The 27,650-nt window shown below is 42.1% G+C and overlaps 2 protein-coding genes and 1 long non-coding RNA gene across 6 annotated transcripts in view; 2 read left to right on the top strand and 1 right to left on the bottom strand.

The window, feature by feature from the left end:
* The window catches only part of LOC115491047 (uncharacterized), a 37,601-nt gene extending 34,149 nt beyond the window's left edge, over positions 1–3,452 (top strand). The window contains exon 3 of the long non-coding RNA XR_003957002.4: positions 3,100–3,452. This is a non-coding gene — a long non-coding RNA (uncharacterized lncRNA). The remainder of the gene's footprint in view (positions 1–3,099) is intronic.
* Positions 1–13,664, bottom strand: part of DNAI1 (dynein axonemal intermediate chain 1) — a 136,150-nt gene extending 122,486 nt beyond the window's left edge. For both annotated transcript variants that reach the window (XM_030258206.4, XM_030258207.4), the window contains exons 1-2: positions 13,486–13,664; positions 1,415–1,477 (exon numbers count right to left, since the gene is read on the bottom strand). In XM_030258206.4, coding sequence (XP_030114066.4) covers positions 1,415–1,477; positions 13,486–13,518 — 96 coding nt within the window. In that variant the 5' untranslated portion in view covers positions 13,519–13,664. The remainder of the gene's footprint in view (positions 1–1,414; positions 1,478–13,485) is intronic.
* Positions 13,665–14,087: 423 nt separating this feature from the next.
* The window catches only part of FAM219A (family with sequence similarity 219 member A), a 92,440-nt gene continuing 78,877 nt past the window's right edge, over positions 14,088–27,650 (top strand). For 2 of the 3 annotated variants that reach the window (XM_030258210.4, XM_030258209.4), the window contains exon 1: positions 14,104–14,318. In XM_030258210.4, coding sequence (XP_030114070.1) covers positions 14,259–14,318 — 60 coding nt within the window. In that variant the 5' untranslated portion in view covers positions 14,104–14,258. Of the gene's footprint in view, positions 14,319–27,650 lie in introns of all 3 variants that reach the window. The other variant, XM_030258211.4, reaches the window with a different exon arrangement.

Here is a 27,650-nt window from a genome sequence, read left to right as displayed (position 1 = left end):
TTTTATAAGCTACTCTTAGAATTTAGTTTGAAATACAAAGCTGCAGGGATATGGCTCCTGGAGGAATGTTAACCAATTTCTTGCAAAGGCCAGCATATCTTCATTCTCCGAGCAACAGACTGCGGCTTTCCCTGGGCTAGCACTGGGTTCATGTCATGATATAAGGTCATTAAAACAAAATTAATCACTGCAGGAATGAATTTCAATTAATTGTCCTTACAGAAAAAACTGTCAGAACACAAAACTGCTGATTAAAGTGCTTAACTGCTCCAGGCAAAATTTCTCCCTCAGTTCAAAATGTGTAATGAGTTGATTTAAAATAAATCAATCATTTCTGTAAATACAGTTCTCTCAGGCCTGCTAACTTCACAGCCACACAAAGCTGAGGATGAGTCCAAGGGGTAAGTACAGCTTACAGCTGAAGCCATAGAGGCTGGACGCAGCAGTGCTTTGCTACGTGCAGAGTACCACAAAGGTAAAAAGCACAACACTGTGTCAAAATGTGCAGTGGCTAAAAGTAACAGAGAATTTTGCATATTCCAAGAGCTCAGGGAAAGTCACAGGCTGCAGCCTTTTTTCTTTCCCCAAGGGAGCTGAAATGAGGCAAGCTGTAAGGAAGGTCAGGCACTCTGATGCACAAGAGATGATGACTGCAGAACAGTTGTTTGTGATTTAATGCTCCCCACATGAATACTTGCTTGTAGGACATTTATCATACACAATTTGACGCCAGTTAGTTCAGTAGCTGTTTTCCCAAGTGAATCAGATAAGAAGTATTATGGTTTTAACATTTTTATTATATGATTTTAATTTAAAAGTAAATAACTTTCCATTTTTAAATAGTGAAAAGAGGAACATTTAATGAGACTGTGATTTGTCCCAAGAAAGTGAAAAGCTGTTTATCAATATGCCTGTTTAAAGGCATGTAGACTGTTCTTCCATTCCTGTCATGGATCCTCCATCTTTCCCAATGGAGCTAAATAAGAGGAAGGTAGATTAAATCAAGATATTAAAATAATTTATTTGCCCAATAGTAAAAACATTATCATGCGTTATTATCAGCTTGTACTTATTTGTTAAGTGAATATGGGCTATACTTTAAATTTTCTAAACTGAGCAGGCAGATTTCTCACAGTCTGAGTCAGCTAGTATTTTGGAATTCACATCACAAACATCTTAATTTAATTTTTTCACATTGCATTTTACCCAAATTGTGCTTTTGTTCCAGGTGATACTTTTTGTCCTAACTTGCTGGTGTTTCCCCTCTCAGTGGAAACTACAGCAACCTCTTACTGCTAAATCAATTGATATTTTACCAACTTTATTTTAAAAATTCTCATTGTTCGGACTAATTCTTTTTTGCATCTCATAGCTGAAAAAAGGAAAAAAAACTTTTAAGACTTCAGAATCTTACCTTTTTTTTATGTCCAGCTTTACCAGCTTTTCCTGCCTTTCCTCCTGAAGGTCCACCTTGGCCCTAAAGTGAGAAGACATCCAATATAAACTTTCAAAGCACTTTATTTCTGAATTTAACCAAATTAGAATAAAAGTTTGATGCTTGCTCCAATGCTGTGTTTTAAGAGCTGAGTACGCCAGCATTCTGTCTATAAAATATTGAAGGAAATCAGTCACTTTTACAACATAAGACAGTGATTTTTCAGCACACAAAAATGCTGGGCTCTGTCCTAGTACAACACTACCTGTCTGTCGTAGTCTGTGATAAACCCAAATGTCATACACACATTTTAGTGCCTTGGTCAAACACACTAAAAGGCTGTCCCTGTTTTAAAGTGCTTGCATGGCACAGGGAGCCCAAAGACAGTAGATCCACACCCACAAAGTTATGAGCACTGAGAAAACACAAGAAACACTAGTGAATAGCTGGTAAATAAACCACTGTCAACCCCCCTGCACACACAAAAGCACAGAAAAATCATTATGACAGGCTTTAAGGAAAACAATTAAATAGTTGTTTATAGGGTGCCTTACAGAGGGAGACTACCCTACCCAGAGTCAAGGAATAACAGAAGGGCATCACTGACCAAGATTTGTGAAAATTTAACAGAAAGTGGGAGAGGAAATGAAGAGGATCCTTTTGAGGGGATGCTGAGGGACAGACAGGACCATGAACCTTGAAGGAAGAGAGAGAGCTGGTAAATCGAGCAAAGGAAAGAACACTAGAAACCTTGGCAAGAACAGTTTCAGGATGAATCACAAATAACATTTGATGGTATGGATGAAAAATATAGAGGAGTTACTTGGAAAAAAGTGTTTGACTTTGTGACAGAAAAGAAGGGGATACTAGACAAGAGGGAAGAAAAGCTAAGGGGTGGGAGAGCAAGCTCCCAAGGGCTGATTGATCATCTTCAGAAGAACATTAAGAGTATGCCTTTCAGCTCAGATCAAAGGTCTACGTAGCCAAGTATCTCTCACCAACACTGCTCAAAAGAAAGTATCTATTCTACTCTCTCCAGGATGACCTCTTAGCTTGCCACAGGAACTTGAACCAGAAATGCTATCCTTTCTATTCCATATCAGTGAATCTTTTTCTCCACAAATTTATTCTGTGATTTTGGAATCCATGCACATTTTTAGCATGCAAAACTTCCACAGCAAGGACTCCCACAGTACAACTACACAGTAATGAAAAGAACAACTGCTTGCTTATTTTTAAGTCTGCCATTTGTTTCTCTCCCCTGGTTTTCCTCCTTCTTCTTCTGGAAAGCCCCACTTTATCACATCTATTCTTCTTGTCTTCTATATGTCTTAAGAACACTTTCAGGAACACAAGCCTCCACAGAGATTCATACACTCCTCCTCATTATGAAAATTAAATATTCACTTCCACCACCTACTTTCTAGGTATTAAACAATCAAGCAGCCAGAAAGACTTTGACGCAGAATCCCAAAGCATTGTTCATCAAGCCCCATTACTTGTTAAGTCTAGACAATAAGAACTCAGAAAATAAGTATTTTCAGAGGAGAACAAAGTTCAGCAAAAATGTGAGACAGTGTCTCTGTGTTATTTCTCTTTGTACAAGCTAAGACATAAAACTGCTGTTACTAACAAGTGACGCGTCTCCTCTGTCTCTCCGACAGGGTCGGGAACTTCGGGAACGCTTGATGGTAGTAAAGAGAAGAGTCTTCCACCGGGCGAGAGTCTCTCAAGCGGCTTTATTCTGAGGGCTTCGGTGAGGGAAGGCGAGGGTAGTGAAGGGACACAGCCACTCAGAGGGCGAGCCAGCTCTGAGAGCCCCGAACCAGGGGCGGGGCAGGGTTTATAACAGTTACAGGGAAGGCGGGTCAGGGTACAGAGCATCCAACCGGGTGAGGGTATGAGGGTGGAGTCAAGCAGGAGTGACACGGCAACGGCCAACTGGGATAGAGGGAAGAAGTGGTTTCGGGGGAGGAACCAATGGGAGTACAAAGAACCGAGAACTTTCTAGAACAAAGGGAAGGGGTACAAAGTGATTGACATAAACTGGGGGAAGGGAGAACAGATAACGGACAACTTGGGAGGCGGGAAACTACACATCTGTGGCCTCCCATGGCAAAGCAGGGAGGTCACCAACCACACCCCCTACCACGAACAAGGTATTAGGGATTTTCTTTATTCCAGAAGATACATATTAAAAGCCGTGAAAAATGAACAGAACAACACATTTCTATGCTTAGAAAATATGCTTCACTTCGAAATACAAATTTTTGTGATGCAGGTGGAGAAAATAAAGTCATAACATTTCCTTTATAGTCCCACCATGGCATGATTGCAGAGCAGATAGGCTAAGAGGTCCCGTGTCACAACCACTACTGAGATGACTGGATGATACAGCTGGCCTGTCTCCCCTGTGTGATTGCCTGGTAATGGGCAACAAAGGATTCTCTCTGACAAGGATCTTGTTATGTGTGAATTGATGTGACTTAAACACGTTTTCAGAGCAGAATTTTATTCAGATCCAAATCAAAATCAGATCTTAATTTTAAACATGAAACAAAGTCTACTTACTATTATCCTTTGTAAATGGGTCTACAGAAGCATTTATCCATTAGCAAAGGCATTGCCAAGGTGATCTGAGATAATTGGTTTTAGCAGTTGCACAGATTTCAATTAACACAATCCAAAGAGCCACCTGTGAATAAATATCTGCAACAGTATTAAAATCTAAAAGTGAGACTAAAGAAAAGATGCTATGAGTGCAACACAAACCCTGACCTGCTTCCCCTACCATAAATAGTTTGTAGAGTAGGACATGAACAATTTTTCTAACCAACCTGGGATCTGTGGCTAGTTGGCTTTACTTCCCTTGTCTTTGTACACTACTATTATGGGTTTATGACTGGAATTTAATGATGTGGTACAGGCCTGGAATGATAGAGAGAACCTGAGGAGACTTAGGATGTGGCATATAAGAGTACAGGTGGGAATGATAAGACATGGAGCACATACTTGGCATCACAGACCCCACAGCTGTAAGCATCTAACCACTGGCCAGTTAAGAGAATTGCAGATCTGCAGTCAGGGGAACTGAAGAAAATCTGGTTTAGGGGTAGCAAAGAAGAAAAAAAAATAGCATCTAGCACACTGAAAAAACACCGTATAGAGTAATATCAGGTGTATTGTGGAGCACCAGACCAACAGAAAAAGGGAAACATGAAAATATATTAGCTAGCATATATAAGAAACTCCAGGTGAAGAAGAAATCATCAAAATGGACATCTTAATCCTCCCCAGTGAACGTCTCTGGTTGCTGATAACTTATCAAAACATCCCCACCAACACCACCACCAACAGCAAAATCAAGCCATCAAACTTTAGAAATCAGAGCACTGGAAGAAGGGTGAACACAATAACACAAAAGAGGTAGAAACTGGGAAGCTTTCATGCAACATTAATTGCAGTACCACAATTAATGATTTTTTTTTTTTTTGCACAGAAGTATCTTTTATTTTCTTTAATGAATACATTAAAGATGGACAGATGATAATATTTAGAATAAAATTTCAGTCACACTGATGCAAAATTTTTAGTTTTATAAGTTGTGCCTTCTCTTTGATCACAAACATGATTTTGAGTGCAACGAAGTTCACAGACTATTGCAAAATACAGAATCAGGCTCTGAAAGTCTTAGCTTTGACACTATGCATGTTTTTAACTTTATCAAAGGATGGCTGTTGTGTATGACTGGGAGAGGTTGTTCAAGGAAGAGGTTTCATTGCATCTGTCAGTGAGATGTACCAGCCTTCTCTATGCCTCATGCCTGCTTTCCTACCAGCCTCTACCTGCTGTCTGTGACAGCTTGCTTTGGGGCTCCCTGGAACTAAGCCAAGTAGTTCTCTACAGCAGGGAGCAAGCACATGACTGACATGACACAAAATTATTATGTCTGGTATTTTGAACTGAAGAAGCTCCATCCAACTGAAACAGTTATGCTTTAGAACTACTTTGTTATGACACAGATTCTTGGTCAAATGCTGCACTGTATGGACCCAGCCCATGCCAAAAACATGATAAAACTGAAGTGGGAGGATGGGAGCCAGCAGACAGAGATCAGTGTGGGTCTGGGGCTTTCTTCCATGTGTGGTCTACAAAGGTAGGACAATCATACCTGAAGCAGTCTAAGAAGGAGTTAGTCCCTAGCTTATTCTGGGATTGTTCAGCAAAACTCTTGTCTCCTGCCCAGATAAAACATCCCTTACAATGCAGAAGCTTACTTCAACAACGAAAGCTGAATTACTTTTTTGCTGGATATTCTGGACTCTTGCAAATGAAGGTAGAGACTCTAGCTCCACTTAACTCAGTACTCTATTGAAGTCAGTATAAAAAGAAAAGACATACTTTACTCTGCAAGCATTATTCCTGCTATTGCCACTTATGCTGCAGAAGGTTCATCCCAAAGTATCTCAAACTTTTGGAACCCGGCTGGAAGGTGGCACAAAGATGAGGAAAGATGAGATCCTAGTATTTTGGCAATATTAGCAGTAGGTGAAGGTCATCAAAACTAGTAGATCTGTTTAAAACTATTACAAGAAGGAGGTTGGGGAGCAAAACTAAGTCAGCCAAGAATACAAAATCTTTTACTCTGTGTCCTAATTCAGATAATAGCACAGACAATACTGCTGTGCTGCTTGATGAAAAGGGCAGTCCTTATTTATTGCTGAAGCTGTGCTTTGTTCTTTTGCTGCTTTTTTTTTTGCAAGCTCCCACTCTCTGTAAATCTTTCCAAAGCCAGAACACTTTCCTTTGTCATACCTTTTCTTAAAAGTTCTCTCTGCCACATTAGGTGTAAAGAGTCCTCAAGATCACGTAGGTAGATTGTGTACTCCCACCATGGCTTCCTCATTCTTTTTACTGTAACAATGTATTATCTGTAAACCATGATTAAAAATGTAATCCTTTTGCTCTGACAGCTACCTAAACATATCACACAGTGCTCATACAACAGGTAAGAATTCACTACCACATCTGCAATACAAATAAAAATAATTATAACTGTGAATCAACATAATGACTGTATATTCACCAGTAAGACATTTACAATAACTTGCCTTCATATGCATGTTTAAAATTCAAGCACATTTTTGTGTATCACATTAGCTATAGGAGGAAAAAAGTTAACTGACTATTATTAACATCTCAGGGAGAAGCATTCAGAACTTAGAAAATGTGAGAATTAAGGTTGCCAGGGAAACATTCATTTCATTCCATCGTGCACAGGCATTATGATACACAGCCTAATTCCACAGTCACACACTTTGTTTTTTGTAGGTTTCCTGCCTCACTTCAGTCCTCCCAGATTATGTTGCTGTAGATTACTCGTTTATATTGTTCATCATCAAGAGTGGTGGGGGCTTTTTGGAATCCATAGCCCAAACTGGACATCCAACAAAGAGCTAATCAATCCAAATAGCTACATTCTAGCAAATTCTAGATAAAATAGAGATGGTTTTGCTACAGGAAAAAAAAAATCAACAGTCTTCCTAAATCTTCCTAATAAATGTGATCCTATCCCTGGCTTTAATAATAATATTAATTAACAAGGAGTGTGAATAATCATGAGGAATTTATATTAGGGGAAAAAAAAAGCAGACATGGTTGCTAGGGAACTAAGGAACAAGCAGGAGGCATTAAGGAGTTTCTCACCTCCAGGTCACCATTGTGACTCTGACCACTCCAGGAGATGCTCAAGCAAGTGCTCCAGAGAAAAATGCCAGAGTCAGAATTAATGGAGGCTAATCATGTTTTATTCTGATGACTATCTTACATTAAATAAATTAACAGATTGCCACACTTCCAACTGCAAAAAGACATTAGAAGCCTATAACAGCCGCAGTACTTAAATGAAGGCTATAGAAAACCCAAGTTACTGTTTCTTTCTGGATCTTTCTTCCAGGGTGTGTATTATAGCAGCACCTAGGAATTCTTCCCTGGGCCAGACACCTACTATGGTACAAGACAAATTGACTATAGACTACAGCAAAGATACTATAATCCAACAGGATAATAAAAATGAAAAGAGGAAACAGGTGACAAGTGATGTTTTAAATGCCATTTCATATTCCTTTCCCTTCTCACAGCTCCTTCTATAGCGGACAAGCCACCAAGAGGTACAAATAGCTGCAAAATCAAGTCTTTCAGCAGGGAGTCTTCCTGCTGCTCAGCTATCCAAAAAGCATTTCCAATTGTATTTTGGGTAGAATGTCATAGATTAAATTAAATTAAATATATAGTAGTCATAAATTAGGAAAACAAAACTAAGAATAAACTACTGGTAACTTTTAAAGACCCTTGCTGTAAATTAAAAAGAAGCTTTAAAAGAAAACCCTACCAGGCTGGCATTTCATAAGAGGTATAATATCTCTGCAACCTAAAAGAAGATAGCGAGGGCAACCATAAAAGACTTGCAATGTTTAATAGAAGTTTTGCCCTCAACTCCCTAGTAATTTTACCAGATTACCCTGCAATGAAGAAAATAAAAAAACGTATTCAACCATACATTCAGGTCTTGTTCTTCTTGTTTACTCTTTCCACATTTTTTTGCACATTGCTCTCCCAAATGGCTGTCACTAATGGCTGATCAGAACTTTGTATATGCTGATCATGAATTTTGTATAAATTCATTAACTGAATTTATACAAAATAGACAGGACTATCAGTACCTATTGCTATTCGGTATTCTTGACTGAATATCAAAAGCTCTGAAGTTTTTTCCAAATCTGTTTCCTTCTGAACTGCTTTTTCTAGAGCACTGCTTTTCAATTATTTTATCATTTGCTGCACAAATCCTCTGACTTGTCTGTGGCAATTCTGGTGGTAACTAAATCAGCCTCAACTTAGGAAGTAGAGGTTTATTCTCAAGAACCAGTGCTCATTTAAAACCAGGCTGAATCCTGAATTAGTGAGCAGAGAAATCCTCCTAGAAAAATGTGTCTATTCCTCAGGTTCAGTCCCAAGGCCAGCCCTGTCTATCCAATCATGAGATGCAATGATTGCTATCACATGCGTTGTGCTGCTATCCAGGATAAGGGCTGTAACTACAGCCTTACACAGATGACAGGTACATCTTTCTCCCTTACTGCCAGGTTAAACTGCCCCTTTTAGACTAGATCTTGTAATGGGTCACTGTATGGTGAGGAGCCAGATAACACTATTCAATGACTCCTTGAGAAATGTAACATTTCTCCTTATGCTTAAAGCATAAGTAGATCTGGACTCACAGGTCCAGCCTAAAATACCAGAGAACTCAATAGCAGCTGAAGTGACAAGCTGACAAGCTGAAGTGTCAGTTCATATTAAGCAAATTTTCCAAGAGCTGAAAATTGATTACATATTAATGAAACACTCATCAGGACAAACTACAAGCCCAGACTATATTTTTTTAATATCATTAAAGAGACATCCCTGCAGCCTTTCTGCTCCCCATGCTAGCTGTCCCCATAATACAATCAGGCTACAAGGCTGAGCAATCACAGAATGCTCCTGTTAAGTTTAGTTCATCTTCCTGAGCAGAGACAGTCATTTCCACTTCCTCTACAGCACAGCAAAGAGATAACTAGAATTGTGGGGAAAATATAATGTACTTGTAAGATAATAATGTGCTTGCTGGATTCTGAAAGAAAGAGGTGGAGACATTATGAGAGCAAAGCCTGGCACTTCTGTAAAACAATTTCATAAGATTCCTGATAGCTTTTTATTCCTGTTTTGAATATTAGCAAACTCCATAGTAAACCACCAAATGGCATAAGAAGCAAGAAATCACAGCATGGAAACAAAGTTACATCCAGCCTGCCCTGTAGCAGATATTTATTTGCACACACTAGAGATGCCAATTTAAGAGCTATTTGCCAATACATTGTATAATGCTTTGTGAGAGACACTAAATGGAATGTTTGTTTTATACTCCACGTATATTTTAATGCATGTATAAGAAGAAGTAAGCACCTTAAAAGCCTTCTCAGGGGAAGAAAAAAATAGAAAATAAGAAAATACAAAAAAAAAAAAGTAAACTCTGTCTCATTGTTTTCTGTATTTGGGGAATAGGACTATTTGTTTCTTTTATGACTTGCTGAACAGCAAAGAAGCTGTTTCCATGTCAGTGGGTGTGCAAGACCACAAGGGTAACAAGAAATGCCTCTCTATCCTAATTCAGGTCTTTTCTTAACACTGCTTAAGTGATCCACTACTGCAGTGGGGTTAACCTGAACTGGTAAGACTGAATAATCTGGTTTTGTATTTTAAATGCTAAATATATGCAAGGTCTTCTAAGGAACCATAATGCAATCTTGCTTCTCCTTGAGGTGGCTGCAGCCACAGAGGTACACATTAGCACAGGGTGCTCAACACAGCTGACTCAAGGATTTTCCTTGAGCCACATAGCAAAGTTATGGAAATCTGAAACAAACACTTCCAACTTGTCAAACATGTCCAAAAGAACAATCTCAAAATCACTGGCCACTTTCTAGCATCAACCAGGACCACACACAGGACTGACATAAAACCAACAGGGTCCTGTTCCTTGCCCTAATACTTTCTGCATGCCCATGCACATGTCACACATCTCTGCCGTTAACACAACACTCTGAGTGTCCTGCTTGACATGCTCAAGACAGGAAAGATGAGAATCTGATGCATTCATTCCCTTGAGTCTGACGCAGGAAAGTTGGCTTATGCCTTTCCATAATTCCACATCCCTACAAAAAGTTGTTGAGCTCAATTGTGCATAACATATTTCAGATATGAAAGGAATGGTGTTATTGAATTGTATTATAGCAGCATAAGTCTGCTGCAATAAGTCTGTACTTATTGAAGTACAGACCATACATAGGTGTTCTTTCCAAAGCTGCATTGGAAGCACAAAGATCCAGACATACAGCACTATTTTAAGACTTTGAACATTGAAACACTGAAATTTATTATTAATGTAGTGAAGCTTTGCATCTCTTCCCCAGATTTTCCTCCCATTCCAAACCACAACATGTACACAAACATATGAAAGCCTACAGGCATTTATAAATAAAGCTTGGTCAAGTCAAGTAATTCATCTGGAACACCACAGATTTTAATTTTTATGATCAACCCAACTTTGACATATTTTCACCCATCAGATGGCTGAAGACTGAGCTGCAGGCAGAAATCATCTGGATAATGAAAAAAATGAGTGAAATAAAACAAGAAACTGATGTCAGAGAAGAAGACAGATACAAGACAGGCACAGAAGAAGAGCAGACAACCCCACATAAGGAGAAGAAAAAAACCAATAATTTGTTACAAAGCATGAGAAGAACACAGAGTCATGAAAGCAGAGGAGGAGCTGGAAGTGATATATGGTAAAAGGGAGCAGGTGTAAGGTAAGTATCCCAGATTTGAGAACAATTTCCGGAAGAAAACTTCCAAAGTGAAAGCAGTCAGCAATGAAAAACTTAAGAGGCAGAGCAGAATAAAGAGATCTACAAAAAAAAAAAAAGAGGAATAAAAAGCACAGGGACAGGGGAAATGAGCATAATACTACAGAAGAATTCTTGTCAATAATGGGAATCTAAGCCTTGATCCACCAACTAGTTTTAAAGTGGCCACTATGGCCAAGTAGATATCAAATTTAGGCCCTGGCTGGGCAGCAAGTAGTGAAAAGGCATTCATGCCCCACACTCCCAAAGCCACTGAGATGTCATCTGTACTCTGAGTCAAAGAAAATGAGGCAAAAGCCTCTGGACTCAGAGTCAGCCAACCACACAATTCCTCCACTGCAAGAATATTCTAGCAGATAAAATTATGTGAAACAGCAATCAGATTTAACAAGCTTGAGGGAAACGTGGGAAATATAATACAGGACAAGTTAAAATTATTGCCTTTTAAGTTATTGTGATGAAAGTTATGTGACAAGCCAAACATCCTCACAGTTTAAACAGTTCATGATGTTTCAAGAGCTTTAAAAGAAAAGGAATGCCTGTATAGCACATTAAGTGTTCCAAACAATATGTCAATTGAACTCTCTCCATTTTAGAGTATTGAGATAATGGCTACTGAAAATGATTGAAAATATTTATGTGGAAATTCTGAAAATAAAAGAAACTGAAATTCAGAGCAAGCATTTCATCCCCAGTTTAGAATGTGTCATTATTAATGGGGTTTTTACAATTTTAGCATAAACATCTTTATTATCTAGGACTGGATGTGGGTTTTGATTCTGAGTTTTTGCCCTTTGAAAATGTTATAAAGCCCTTTGTATCTTGGTACTTATTAGTACTTATTAAGGAATTAGGAATGTCAGCGATCGTCTCACTCTTGCTTACATGCCTGCTAACCCTCCTCCCACCAAGTCTAACATCAAGTGCGTAGGAATTGATTTAAACATGTTAACAAAAGGGTTTTTTCAGCCAGGCCATCATCTGCTTTTAAATTAAACACTTTGATATGCCACTAGCAGACAAGACGCAGGAATTCCTCAAATTAATCTGAGTTTTTCATCCTAAAAAAGGATGCATACAGACATGTCTACACAGAGCTCAAATGATTACAATGAGGTCTCACAGACAAGACCCAACAGCAGACTAGTCTTAGGGCCAGGAAGAGTAGCAAATGACTCCTCTTCATTGCTTGAGCTGAGCAAAGACCAAATAGTAATGCAAAAGAAAAGAGACAAAACTCACAGCTGGGTATAACTAAGAATGTTAAAAATTTTTTTAAGAAAAAGGATTTTATCCTGTGTTCTCAGGGTCTCTGGAAAATCCTTGGGCAGGCTGGAGATACCTTGAGTGCATTAGAACCTGCTTTGGAAGGAGTGCTGCATACTGGAAGTGTGATGAAATGGCCTGACAATGTCTGAGGACTTTGTAGTCTCACAGGATTGTACAGCATGGTAACAGAGTTTGGGGTGCTGCAGCTTTGGGACAGGTTGGTTTGAACAGCTGTGTAATGCCACAGAACTCTCAGGGCATCATGGGCAGCTGAAGGGACAGCATGACACAATATGATGCAGCCAGGACACAAGTACAAGAGGGGCTGTGCTGACTCCACTGCCACACCCAGCCCCATGGGTAACAGCTCTGTAGGGCAACCTGAGCGAGCACTTCAACCGCTCAGCTCTGCTTAGTAGGACCTGGGTGTATTGGCAGGTGACAAGGTGAGCCCACAGTGTGCCTGCGCCACCAATGATATCCTGTGGTGCATCAGGTGGCCAGCAAGTCAAGGGAGGTGATCCTGCCCTGGTGAGGGCACATCTGGAGTGCTCTGTCTCCTTCTAGGCTCCTCAGCACAAGAAAAACAAGGAGCTACTGGAGAGGGACCAGCAGAGGCCACAAAGATGAATTGGGGTCTGAAACATCTCTTTTACGAGGAGACACTGCACGTCCTCATGCACTGCTGGCCCTGTTCAGTCTGGAGAAGACTGAGAGGGGATTCCATTAATGCACATAAATAGATCAAGTGTACATGACAAGGAGATAGTGCCAGACTCTTCACAGTGGTACCCAGAGACAGGACAAGGAGCAGTGTCCATAAACTAAAACAGAAGAAACTCCACTTGAACTTGAGTAAGAACTAATTTATGCTGAGGGTGGCAGAGCACTGGAACAGCTGTGCAGGGAGGTTGCCGAATTTCCCCCTCTGGAGACATTCCAACCCCACCTGGATGTGTTCCTGTCACTGCTCCAGGTGACCCTGTCTTGGCAGGGAGATTGGACTGGGTGATCTCCAGCCCTTATGATTCTGTGGTTCTGTGAACCCAGAGGAAAAGATCTGTGCTGCACGCCGTGACGTCACGGGTGGAGGTCTGGGGAACGGTGACGCTACTGCCGATGTCACATCTGGAATGGAGCTCAGAGAAGGAGCCGAGGGTAACAGGGTCACACCGGGGCTGCACGGCGACCTTCCCTCTGGTGGGCCGCCACCTCCTGCGAGGCGCCGCAGTGACGCCATTCGGGTGTGACGTAATGGCGCGTGTGGTGACGTTACCACGGCACTGCCACGAGGGGCGTGCGGCAAGCCCTTACCTGCCGGCGCTTGTCGGCCGCTTTGGGAGGCATGGCCGTCCCTCACGGCAGCCAGCGGACTGTCCTCGCTGCAATCCCGCGCCCACCCGGCACGCCGGAAGTTGATGGCGGCAGCCATGGCAACGCGCCGGAAGTTGCGGATGGATCCGGCCGTACCCTCAAGCCCCCCGCTTTCCCCTCGAGGGAGGAAATGGTACATCCCAGCTGCCGCTGCAAACAGAGCACCGCGGCCCGGAGAGAGCGACAGCGGACCCCGCCCCTTGATGAATATTCAAATAGGGGCGGGGTCACGGGAAACGGAGCGGCTGGGCCTCCACCCGGTGATCGAGGCCCTTTCCACTTCATAAATATTCAGTGACGGGGCAGGCCTCGGGGAATGGAGTGACCAGGCACAAAACTCGTTGTAGCGGTCGCGCCCTCGAATGACTATTCAAAAAAGGCGGGGGCGCAGGGAGACCACAACTCAGTCACCGAGGACAGCGCTCCGACCAAGATGAATATTCAAAAGGGCGGGGCACCGGACCCCAGCATCCGGGCCCCGCGCGAGGCCCAGTGCCCCGCCCTCATGAATATTCATAAGGGGCGGGGCGGCGGCCGGACCCGGAAGCGGCGCGGCTGAGTCACGGCGGCGGCGGCGATGAGGCAGCCGCAGCCGCGGGCGGTGTCGTTGTCATTGTCGGCGTCGCTGTCCCCTCTCGGCGTCTGAGGAGCCGCCCGCGCGCGCCCGCCCTGCTCTCCGCGCGCCGCCCGCCACACTCGGTGCCGCCGCCAAGATGATGGAGGAGATAGACCGGTTCCAGGTGCCCGCCGTGCGCGCCGAGATGCAGCCGCTGGTGAGGGGCGGGCGGGCAGGGCCGCGCTGTGCCCGGCTTGAAATGACCCCGGTGCCGAGGGGGTCGCGTACACGCCCCCGGGTATCGGCGCTGCGGGCGCGGCGGTGCCGCTGTTATATAACGGGGTGTTCTGGGCGCTGCCGCCATCCCCGGCGGGCCCGGGGCCGCTGCTGTGTCATCCCGGGCCATCCTCTTATCCTGCCCCCCGCACCCCCCTCCCCCCCCGTCCTCTTCTCCTCCTCCTCCTCGTCGTTCTCCTCCTCCTACCCCCCCCCCCCCCTCCTCCCCCGACGTGTCCCCGAGCGCCGTCGGTAGGAGACGCGGGCTGGGGCAGGCGGGCGGCTCCGCTCCTGCCGCGATGAAAACGCCGCTCCTCCCGGAGCATCCCGGGGTGTTCTCCCGCCCCCGGGCACGGGAATGGCCCGGGGACGAGGGGGAAGCGGTGGAGGGACTGAGGAGCTCGGTTGTAGGCGCTGAGGACGGTTGGGTTTTTAATTTACTTTCACTGGATAGGTGAGGTTTATGGAGGAATTGGGCGGTGTTTGTGCCTAGCCCGGGCTGGGAGCTGCGGGGAGCGATGCTCCCCGGGGACAGCAGAGCCAGAGCTGCACGGGTGGGTGTGAAGTTACAGGCGCTGTAAAGCCGCAGGACCTTCTCCGAGGATGGTTTTGTAGCCTGCTCTCGACACTAAGCTGCAGTGAGGAGATGCTCATCTTGTGTAAAGTCCAGGTGTTCTGCAAAGAAACATCTCTGTCAAAGCAGCTATGATCAATTAAGTTATTTGTGTAAGGAAAGCAATCTGTGAGGGTCTGATGCCGTGCCACAGCATGTGTTTTTCATATCAGGATGTTTTTTCACGTCATAGACACAATTATACTCAATTAATGAGCTCTGAAGAGCCTGACATAATGGTTGCACTACTACATGGTACCCTGGGGAACTTTCAGAGAAGGAAGTCTGCAGGCTCACAGGACTTTGCAAATGTGTAAGTGAGCAGGTAGAGTGGTCCTGGGCTTTTGATAGCTTTTGAAATCAGTTATTAAGGCAGACCAGCTGGCTAGCAGCCAGGGGAGATGCTAGACCATCATCAAGTACTGCAAGACTTCTTATGAGCTTGTAGCTGCATTGATCCAATGCCAGAGATTTGTTTGTGTATATGTTGTGCCCCATCTGCCTGCCACAGAACTCTGGAATGTGTTTGCCCATTTCTGTTTCCTGCCTGGAAGAAGTTCTCTTGTGTGTTTCCCTCCCCTTACTCCCATGTTCCTGCCTGGAGATGTGTTATAAGTAACCTGGGACCTGTTGAAATGCAGTTCTTCTTAGCATTTAAGTGAAAGCTGGATAACGAACTCACTTGCTCAAGGTGTTGTTTCCTCTTGGCACCTGGAGTTAGCAATTCCCATCTTGGCATCTGATTGTGTGAGACAAGCATATGAATTGTTTGGGAAGGTGGAAAGAACTTCAGTGAAATACTTGCACAGTTCATTTTGGCAGCAGGTAAGGATAGGTTGTTGCCAGGTTTGTGCTAGCACTGAAGCACTTCTGAGATTTCTAATATATCAAGCTATAAGTTATTTAGAGTTGATGCAAACACAGCCTCGGTTCCTTGTTGCACTTAGTGTTTGTAAAAAGTTGAGTGCACCATAAATGTCTTATGAACAGAAAAGCTCTTTGAGATCTACAGACTCAAATTATCTCTCAGTGGCAAGAAAAACGTTTCTCTTATTGTGGGAGTGTTTGCGCTGCATTCTGGGTTTGGTTGGTTTTGGTTTGGTTTTTATTGGTTGGTTTTTTTTTGGCTTCAAACCTTTGTGGTGGGGCAAAAAACTGTCCATACAAGTTGATATGGGCTTGTTGCATTCCCTACTTATTGTTGGTGTTTTCATATAAGCGACTCAACAAATGTGACAAGAATGGCCATCTTTATTTGTTTTTTTTTGCAGGCCTAGTAGTCAAAGTAGCAAGTTTGAAAAAGTTATTACCAGACAAAACAATACGCCAAAATGTTTTTTGGAAACTCTATGATAATAGTGGAAGAGTGGAATTTGCAGATACATGCATGTTTGCATGGACATGAACCATGCAGAATCCAAACAGTTTCTCTGGTCCAACCCAGTTGTCTTGGGATATGATGGTATTTTGGGCAGCAGTGATAGTAAACTTAGGAAACAGTTTCCTTCAATGTGGAAGAATTAGAAAATTTTCACAAAGGGCTTTAACACTGGCATTTAAAAAGTACTCTGAATCTGTGCTTCAGGGCTTTAGTTCTTTTCTAACTGCTGGAGCTCAATAGTGAAACCTTGTGGTTTTGGGGGTCTTGAGTATTCAGGGGTCTACATGCACAGTTGTTGTGACTGAGTATATAAGATTTTTCCACAGGCATGGAAATGTTGACAGTGGTCTCAGAAGTGGGATGTAGCAAGTGTGGTACAGCATTTCTGGTGGTTTCCTCTGCTGTGTAGTTCCTGGTCTGTACTTTGCAGATAGGGACTTGCGAATCCTTGCAAGTGTGGGATTTATCATATGAATTTGTTTGGGCAATGCAGTTCTGGCCAGTACTACTGTTTTGTGCCATTACAATTACCATGTGTCTGTCACTCTCCCTCCCATTCTGTACTTTTAAGGTTGCAGTTTAAACCCAGTTAACAAATAAATTGCTCACAGCCACTTGCTCACTTCCCTCCCACATCAGGTTGGGGGAGAGAATCAGACAAGTAAAAGTGAGAAAACTTGTGGGTTGAGATTAAGACAGTTTAATAAGTAAAGCTAAAACCATGCACACAAGCAAAGCCAAACAGGGAATTCATCCACCATTTTCTTTCAGCAGGCGGGTGTTCAGCCATGCCCAGAGAAAAAGGGAGGGCTCCATTATACCTGATGAATACTTGGGAAGACAAATATCATCATTCCTTACGTCCCCCCTGTCCTTCTTTTTCCTAGCTTTATATGCCAAGCTTATGGCATGAAATATCTCTGTGGTCACTGTCTAGTCTGGGTGAGCTGTCCAATCTGTGTGCCTGTCCAACCTCTTGTGCACTCCCAGGCTCCTGGCTGGTGGAGTTGGGTGAGAAAAAGAAAAGGCCTTGATTCTGCAAGTGCTGCCCAGCAATAACCAAAACATCCCTGTGTTATCAATACTGTTTTCAGCACAAACCCAATACACAGCCCCCTGCTAGCTACTGTGCAGAAAATGAACTTTATCCCTGTCAAAATCAGCACAAAAGTACAGAATAACCATATAATCTCAGGACTTACTGTCTTCCCAGTTTAAAAGCTTTCAGTTCCAATGGTCTCTGGAAGAGATGCATCTGTCACTCTTTTCCACATCCAGAAAGCTGAAGTAAAAGTTTATTTTTCACATGCTACCTAAAAGCCACTGTGACTTGCCACTGAAGCTATATATAAAAATAAATGTTTCTAAACATTATTCCCTGCTAAAAATCAAACAAAGAAGGTCCCTTGCCTGATTTATAGAGTATACACTAGATGAAATATTTTTTCATCCTGTTCCAACAGGAACAGGGTGTCCCAGGAATGCAGTGTTCCCTCTGAGTGCTGGCTGGCCAGTGTGTGACAGGTCCTGAAATGAGGTTTGTGAAGCTAGGGTTTGCTCAAAATCCTGAACTTTGTGTTGTTGACCAGCATGCATGCTTTTTGAATGTCTGTTCGTCTGCATCGATAAAGTGTCATCTTAGCTTCTGATGTCTTTATACTGAACTCCAGGACAACTGCTGCTGAGCCGCCTGGAAACCATCTGACCGACGTCCTGGTCTGCCCATCTTCAAAATTAAAAGATTGGCTTCTCTTAGGTATAGCAGCTACATGCAATTCTTAGAATGCAGTCTGAAATCTCTCTGAACCCTTCTGCCCTCCAGACCTGCTGCTGACACTTGCACTATTTATTGATCTAATAAATTTGTCTGTCAAGTGTGATAGTGCACTGGTGTCTGGTGTCTACTGACAGTACATCCTGACAATAACCAGTGCTTTATTTACAGAGCAGTGACAGAGCACCTGACATGGCTTGTTGCAAAACTAAGTTCTTTACAGCTCAAATGTGTCTGGTTGGGGAACACCATCTCTTTGACAGCCTTGTCCCACCAAGCTCTCTGTTGGCTTCCCATTGCAAGGCTAAGGGCAGCACCCAGCTAGTACAGGGTGGACAAAACCTACCAGGATATCTGGTTTCTGAAAGTTTCTCTAATATTTATCTAATAACAAGTCAGATAGAGATTTTGTTACAGAGCTGAGAGGCGTTTGGCCTGCAGGTTGCATTTTGGCCAGGTCTGTCATCTGTGCTCTCCAATGCTTCACATTGGATGCAGTGATGTGAAATTAATGAAGTGGGTCGTTATTTTCTTCCTCTTTCCAGCTTGTTTGGATAAGCATTGTAAAGTCAAGCAAGCTGGTTTGACTCTATGTGACCTCTACAAATGTGTTTTGAGAACTGCTGGGTAACTGATGCACACCCAAGGGAGAGGCTTAGCACAAGACTTAATGAGACAGAGTTGCTATGTGCCGATGGACAAGATGGTATACAGTGCCTGGTAATCTGGTTTAACCTGATTAAACATCATTGAGTTGTCAGATGGGATGAGGCCCAGTGTTTCAAATCTTGAAGAGACACATTACACTGCATATTTTGATGTTGTGGTATAATTCTGTACATTTTCATCCTGAAAGAGAAGACAGGCTGGTAACTGGCACTTGGTCACATTCATGTCATGCCAGTCCATGAAAATGGAACTATTTGTTCTTATCCACATTTCTATTCTTGTATATTGGTCACATTTGGCTTCTATCCTAAAAATATCTGCCTTTTCAAATGAATATAAAATAATCTACAGGGTTTTTTGTTTACTCCTAATGTTTAGTGTCACATCGTCTTTATCAACATCATGCAAGCTCAACTGCAGGAACTCTTTTCTGCTTAGATTGTTAATTTCCAACTCAACCTGTTGTGATCCTTCTGCACTCACAGAAAGGTCTCTCTGCCTTAGCTGCTGGGTAGTGGGTTATTTCCAGATAAAATCAATTCAGGGTCTGCAGGGATGTGATGAGGCCTGAAATTCATTATTTCTGGGACAGTTACATTTGGTAGATAGCTCTCTTGGCTGATGGAGTTGGTATTTGATGTCTTAACTTCCACCTAGTCAATTTTTCCTGGTCTGTTGCTGGTGATGCATTTGTTATGATTATTTGTTTTCTCACAAGTTTTTGCTGGGAAGGTTTCCTAATATAAAATTCTTATTACAGTGGTAGGTATTAAAGGGAGAGAGAGATGAAGGGAAACTTGCACAATGAGGATGCTGCAGACAAAAAATAAGTAAAATTTCCTTTGAAGTAAGAATGGCTGCCCCTGTAGTTGTGTGTAGAGCCATCTTTTGCTCAGCACTGGAGTCTCACTGCACATTTTCCCTGTGATTTTTAAATCTGTGTTTTGGGTCTGTTACCTAAACTCTTGCCAATCCCTTAGAATTTTTGTTAAAATGAAACGTACTGAGCACAGTGCAGTGGGGTTGTACCTTGAGTCTGCTGGAGCATGGATGCCTCCCTAGCCCGTGTCTCTAGCATGCACCACGCCCTGGCTGGCATGTGATGGCAGACTGACAGGTGACAGTGTCGGGTCACACATTGCTCCCATAGACCAACAGAGGCAGTTTCTGTTCTTAGCACAAAAATGAAAGTAGAGTAAAGGTGCTTTTGCTTACATGGCATCAGTATTACTTTTCCCAAGAACGCATCTGTCAAAGCTTAGGTGCAGCTTTGACACAGACTTTTAGGACTTTGGCTCACTTTCTGAAAACAGCGGGAACATAGTATTTCAGTTTCCTGGTTTTCAGCCCACATGAAATACAGGAGCTCTTTCAAGAGAAATTGGCCTGGTGGTTCCTATATCTCAGTCTGAATCATTGTGCCTGGCCTGGTTCCTTGCCAGCAGGGGCCTCAGGCTGGTAGCTCTAGTTATGATGATGACAGCCAAACTGAGGACTTTGTTCAGCCAAAACCTATAGTGATACTGCTGGCCCTTCAGCTGAAATGCCAAATCTGCACCAGTTTTGAAAGTGTAACATTTTGAGAAATTTTGAAGATACAGAAGATGCATTTCTGTACAGCTTTTTTTTTTTTTTTAACATCAGAAGAGAATAAAAATAAATTATATTATCTACCAGATACTTAGTTTTTTTTAAAAAAACTGTAATTTTAGTCAGCAGAGAGTATGAATGCTCAGCATGCTTATAAAATCTGCATTTATTTCTGCAAAATACTGCCTATCTCAGCTTAAGAAAGTTGTGCTGCATGCTAAGATCATAAAATAAGGAAAAACTGAAGAACAGAAAACCAAAAGTAACTAAAGCAAAAAGAAATGCTATACCTGTAGGGCTGATAAATAGTATGTTAATGTAACATTAAGTCTATAGTGCAGGTACAAAAATCCCTCATTTTTCTAGAAGGAAAAAGCTTCTAAAATGAAAATGTCATCCTTATATATGTTCATTGTAATGCAGCCCAGGGTTACACAGCTACATGTTTTGTAAATGCTTACAGTACATGATATTTGTAATGTTGGAGGACTGTAGGTCCTGAAAAGATTGATTTCAGCTAGTGCTGGTTTTAGTTATACAGTGTTTTTTATGTACTGTCATGTAATCTCTAGCAGTGGCCTAAAGATTGCCTCCCTGAATACTCAGTTAATTGGGCTTCTGTCCTGTCACTTCCCTGTCCCATGTCAGGTCTGAGGTGCAGAGGTACAGGAGCATTTTTGTTACTACCCCAGGCCAGGGTGAAACTCCAACAGTGATCAGCACATGCTCCCAAAGGAAGCTGGTGAGGGATGTGCTGTTGTATCTGGAGGATGACCTGTCAGGATATGGAAGCATGTTCTGGCTGGCACTGTCTCTGGAGGAACATTGCTCCTTCTTCTCTGCTTCTTTGTACAAGTTCTGACTACAGTTGTTCTGTCAGTCATATTTGGAAATCTCCTTCTAAGTGAAGAAAGGTATTTAAAAGGAGGCAGTGAACTCTATGAACAATTAAATCTGTACAGTCCACTCTTGGGATTCTACCATCATTCCCGAGAGCTTGTTATCTGTAATGTGATGTTGATACCTCTCAGACAGCAATTTCTACTACTGATGTAGCTGTACCCTTTCTCTGACAGTAGGTTGTGGCAGGTCTGTAAAGAGACAAAATGAGGAAAATTCTGGGGTAAGAGAGGAGAACAAGGCATGCCTTAATTTCTGCAAGCCTTCAGTCCAGGAAAGCCCTCAGCTTACCAACAGGGCTGTGACCTGTCTGGAGGTATGTTTTACTTTTGGTGAAATTGAAGCCTGAACTTGATAAGAATAGAGGAGGAGACCCCATTACCAGTTTGATCTGTGGGCTGAAGGACTAAAAGCTAGCTAACGGCAGGACTTCTAGTCAGTCAGTGATAATGGTGTGCCTGTTTTTTCTAGACATTTTAAGAGCTTGGCTGGAGTAGTTGTCTTTCAGCTTCTATGTAGATCAATTATTTGTCACTTTCCACAGGCAGTCTGTAGAAATGTGTCTGCACTTTCCCCTCACACTCGCCATACATCTTCACTGTGGTCTTGTGCCATTTTGAGTATAAAGGTTCCCCCAAAATTATTCTGTATCTGGCACTATAAAATTGACATTGTAGTGATGCAGTCACTTGGCACTAGTAAATCCATCGTTTCAGCTCAAAGCCTTTGTAGTCTGAACTGTTATTCTTTGAATTTTAAGAGTGTCATCTTGTGCAATGGATTGATGTCCATTTTGTGTTAAGCAGTCGGAAGCAAGCATTTGCTCCATTGCTTTGTCTTTGAGGATTACTGAATCAGAGTGAGTGAAATTAAAATTACTCTTAATTTTAAGAGTAATTGCTAGCAAATCTGCTCAACTTTTGGACACATCCATCAGTTTTATGACATCAGGAAACTTCTTTGCCAAGAAATGCTCTCCTAAATGTGTTCAGCGTATTCAGGTTGCATCCCAACTGCTTTTACTAGGTGAGTCTCAGTAATCTTAGTTGTGGACTGAGAAAAGTTTATTTTTACTAAGGCTGAAGGTAGCTCACATTGCTTTTGTTAAGAAGAGAGCACTAGCTCTCTAAAGATGGGTAAGATCTTATTTCCTATACAGAAGGGAAAAGGGCAAGTACTGTTTGTTTCATCTTGAAAGGGTATTCCAGCTGTAGTGGCAAGCTCTCTACTGGAGATGCAGCCCCTGCTGTGAGTAAGTTACATTGTTAGAACATGTTTAAATTCTTTCTGAGCCTGCTAATTTCTACTGCGTTGAATAAATTTGTTGACTATCAAATAAGCCAGCAAGTGACTCCTGTAACCCAGCGCCATCTGCCTACCAGAGCACATTGTTTAAGATCTGTGTGCAGTGCTGAAGCAGGTAGAGCAAACATACCTCAGCTCTTTCATCAGCATTCTTCCAGAATAGTCCATGTTAGAGCTTTTCTGAGGAGCTGCTGTTTTGTTCAGCATCCTGGACCATCAGGCATGGATTGTTCCTCTTCGGACATGGTATTGTGTCTTGACTCATGCTTGTCTGACACTGCTTTTCCTTAGTTTTTTAGTTTTCTTTCTTTCAGTTGGCTCCTTTTGAGCCAATTGCCATTTATATGAGCACCTATCTTATCGGTTCTGCAGCCTTCAGTCCAATAAATCCTTTTCCTAAGCCAGGCAGAGCAGCAATATTCTAATAATAATTTCTCTCTTGCGTATTTTACTGATTGCATGGGAATGTCAGTTAGTGATTTAGTACACCCATATCCAAGCAAAATGTTTCTAGGTTATTTCTTGTTTCATGTTTTTGTTTGTGTGTGGCCCTAGGTGAAAACCAATCTTGGTTCTTGCATCAATGTCAGAGTTGCTTATGCTGATCTAATTATTGTTTCCATCCCTATTCCCCACTGATTTTGGGGAGTCGTGGTTTCTGTCTTTTTCAGCAAGTTTGCCACAGGCATTGGTAGAGCATTTTAGCTGAGATGAGATTGTCTGCTTTGGTGGTGGCCTCTCATGATCCTTTCTTTCAAACAGATGTCTTACAGCTGGCCAGTAGATCTTTTTTACCCGGTGGACCAAGAATTTTTAGCTGCTCTAAATGCAGTTATTTCTGTGTCTTCGTCAGTTCGTAATTTCATTTTTTTTTTTGTTTTTTGCATAGTTAACTGTGGTAATTTGACATTTTCTGAGTTTCTGTGCTCACCTCTATGATGGTGTTCTCAGACTTAAGAAACTGTTGCTTTTTCCCTTTAAGTGAGGAAGTACTGCAGTCCCTGCAGAAGAGCATATTGGCAGTGTATTGCAGTATTGAAAAAGACCTGTTGGTTAGACCCACATTTGTAAATTCAGAAGAGATTAATTTATGCTTGCCTAAGCGCTTTTGGTAGTGTTGCTTAAGTCATGTCCCCGGACAGTGTACTGTTCCCATTTCACTCTTTGGTTGATTTACCAGCCTTACAGCAGACTAATGATAGGGCAAAGGAAACAGATGGGACTTCCCATGTTTTGAGCCAGCTAGTTCTACGAAAGCAGTTTCTTGGACTTTGTTGAAGCAGAAGGTCTAATATCTGTTAGGGAAGAGAAGGTAAGGGGATTCAAACAAAATAATGAAGTTCAGGAAAGCAAAGTGTAGAGCCATGCACCTAGTGAGGAATGTGCACCAATACAGGTTAAGGGTTGAATGCAAGAAAGTGCCTGGGGATGCTTGGTTAGAAATCTCTGATTAAAAAGACTTTTGCCTGTAATGTTTAACATATAGAGGAAAGCGCTATAATTTTAATTCTCATGGTCTTTTCCTCATTGATAGTGACTTGATTATAGGGCCTAATTTCTAATATCAAACTTGTTTCATTGTCAGTATTGCAAGTAGCTTGATGTGTAATAAAAGACAGATTTGTAAATTTATGAAGTTTGCAGAACCTGAACATTGAAGGAGCTGTTTGAGCAGGCTGACCTGAGAAATGGGAGAGGGAGGCAAGGAGGTGTGCATTGCAGGGTGTACATACTGTCAATTGAAATGAAAAATGGATAGGAGTGTTCCTAACGAGAGTTGGCATTGCAAAGCTTTTGTCTGGTAGAATCTTGTGACTGACGTGTCTAAAACCAATATACATGACTTTTTTTCCCAACAGCATGCATGTGATGCAAATGAAAAGTACACTGTGATGGCCAGAGCAGACTCTCCAGCTGAACACCACATACAGATTGTACAGTCACTGCTTTGTCAGTTGATGTGTGGAAAGGGACAATCATGGTGATGGAACAGAACTAGTGAAGGTTCAGCCTTCCAGACTTCACTTGTTTGGAGCAAGGGCCTGAAATGTGCAGAAAAATGTGCAGTGCTCCCATCTCAGTACAGGGACCATCTCTTACTGCACAGCCTCCCCTCTGCTGCAGCACTTCCACTAATGCTTCTGTGGGACATCTTTGTTCCAGAGGCAAAATAGATTAGCCTAAGTACAGCCTGCATCATCAAAATTATCTGGTGCCTTTTTAGTTGTGGCATTGAGCCCTAGTGGTAGTGAATGTGGAATGATTTTGGAAGCACAAGGCAATGCACCATACCTGAATCTTGTTTCTCATGGCATCTGTCTCTGGAATATATGTGGAACAAGAGAAAGCCAAGCATGATATCCCTTGAGAAAAACTGGGGGATATGTGGATAGGATGGGAATGGAAGTGTGTTATAGGGCTTTCATAGGATCCATGTGATATGAAAACAGCTTTCTTTTCTAAGCCTAGAATTGTAAAACTTCAAAGGATCTTGCAGGAAAATTATGTTGTAGTCCAGGGAAAGACTTATCCATTCCTCTCTGCCCCTACCAATCTCTTTTGGGCCTGTGGGTCTGTCTAGATCTCTACTTTTAATTTCCCTTTATATAAGGGGGTGAAAAAGGGAATTACAATTCTGAGAATAGTAACAGGAGCAGCATGTTCACAGGCTCTGAGGATGGAGGTCACCTAGCCCACTGGAGCGTGTAAAAGCTGCACTTCACAGCAGCTTGGGTTCTTGGCAGTTTATAAGCCAAGGAGAAACTGCTGGCTTCTGATTCCATTCCTGTTAATGTGTGTGTCAAAAGTCAGATCAGCTTCCAGTTTTGATCACTGCAATTAGTGGGAAATGGGTATTGTTAAAGGAATTAGAGCAAGTCCAGGTCTTCTTGAAATTATGTTGTGACACATTTGTACTGAGATTTAAGCAGCAGGAGTTGCCACTTACAGCACTCAGGATGCTAATACAAAACTTGAAGATATAGCATAGAATTCTGCAAAACATTAGCCATTCCTCTGCTGCTCTGATGAAATAAAATGTCATACTGCTTCTTGTTTTCATCATTTCCAGTGAGCCAAACCCTTTAGTGGATGTACCTTAGAAAGCATATAGCAAAAGCAGTTCTGTGAAAATAATTTCTTGTACTTCTTGCAAGAATTAGAGCAACGTGATTGTGAAAATAGCTGAGATGATCCATGCTGTGCATGTAAGAATTATTATAAAGTGATTATCTGGTTATGGGAGAATAGAGAATATTTTATTTGGATTATGTAGCTACATAGAATTTATAATTCGTGCTTTCTGTAGAAAAGGAGTTCCCCTGTGCTGCAGTGGGAAATGTCAGATATGAGCTTTTATTAACTCTAAGGTTCTATATTTGCAACACTGATTTCACTGAATTTTGGGAAAAAAATTTCTTCACATAGAGTCCAACCCAGTAAGAAAAGTTTGTCCCACAAGGTTAACTGCTAGCACTTACAAGATTAGAGGTGCTTCCATACTGACTTTTACAAGAGCGGTGCTTTCTGCTTAGTTTCATAAGTTGTGCTCTGTTTACCAAATGGGTGAACTAGGTGCACATTTCAACTCTTTTCAGTGAGTGGGACCCTGGTTATTGGGTCTGTATATGAGATGGAGAACGTATTTGCCATCTCTCTCTTCAACCGTGATCTGAAAAACAGTATTTCATGGTACTGACTCCAATAGTCCCAAAGTTTCCCCTTGCTTATCCAATGATTAACCCTTGAATCAATATTTAGTACAATGTGCATCTCAGTGCTGGTTTTCAGGAAGCATGGTGACTGATGTCCTAGGAGCTGGCTGGAGAAGCACAAGGTTCTTTTACTGGCATAAGAGGTGTGTGTTTGATGCTGGCTCACTTAATTTCCTCCTTCTTATTAAGCCATGGATATTTGAGAGTGGCTGTGATTCTGAATGACCATGGATAATTCTGTAAAAAAGCTGTGACGTTATTCTGTTGTTGCAGATTTATTTGATTGCACAAGGTTCTGACAGCTTTTTGCAAAGCCTCATTGCTTTGAGGATCAAGCATTTTATTTCTGGTTTCTGATTTGCCTTTTGTGGAAGATTTGTCAGATTATAGGAATATGTCATAAAGTTTTTTCAATAGATATGTAGGACCTCAAAATAGGGTTGTGATGCATTTTTGTCAACTCTTTTTTTCTAGGCCAGTCGATTATGTGTTTTGAAAGATTTTCAAATGGCCACTGAAGTCTGGCTTGCAATATTAATTAATAACTGGGAGAAAGCTAGATGCTTTTACTACAGATATCCTGCCTTAGTATCTCTCTGTTGGTAGATTTTGTGGAAGCACCTACTGGGAGACTTTGCATAAATTCAGAACTCATTAACATCACAGGGAATTGCCAGCAGTCAGTTGCAATGGTGATAACGTGTTCATGCTGACACACAGAGAGCCAGGAGGCCTCGATGAAGCAGGTCTGCTAAATACCACTCCAAGCTTGACATTCTGAAGTGTATTAGACCCTTGCTGAGTTTTTATCCCCTTGATATTGCAAACTTGTTTTGGTTTAGCAGGATTGAAGAACTTTCTCTCAGTAGTCTGAAGCTGCATTTCAGTCTGTAGTCTTAATTGATAAACATGACAAATAATTTAATTTTTCAGGGCTGAAGTCAGCTGATTCTTTTTATTATGCAAACATAGAAGAGCTCTTCTAGGGGCATTACTAGGGCATGGGATTTAATTCTGCTGATTGCCGGTGATAATAAAAACATAACATTCAGCTTCACTGGTAAATCATATGAAATTTAACAGTAGTCACTTCCAAAGGAGTACCTTGCTAACTTCAGCAGTCCTCATTCAGCCTATTTTTTGGGGGGGGTTAACAAACATGATGTGTCTAATCAGTTTTTAGAGGGATCTATGCCTGTCCTTCAAAGACAGGGCTGCTTCCCTGGCACACAGTAGTGCTGTCCATCCTGTGTTGCAGTGCATAGTGAATCCTTATGGATCCTTATTCCTTATGGATCTGTCACTATCACCAGAATCAACTTCAAAAT

The sequence above is a fragment of the Taeniopygia guttata genome, chromosome Z, assembly GCF_048771995.1.
Source record: "Taeniopygia guttata chromosome Z, bTaeGut7.mat, whole genome shotgun sequence".
Lineage (NCBI taxonomy): Eukaryota > Metazoa > Chordata > Aves > Passeriformes > Estrildidae > Taeniopygia > Taeniopygia guttata.
The sequence above is the reverse complement of the archived record's forward strand: the minus strand, read 5'-3'. Positions and strand labels throughout refer to the sequence as shown.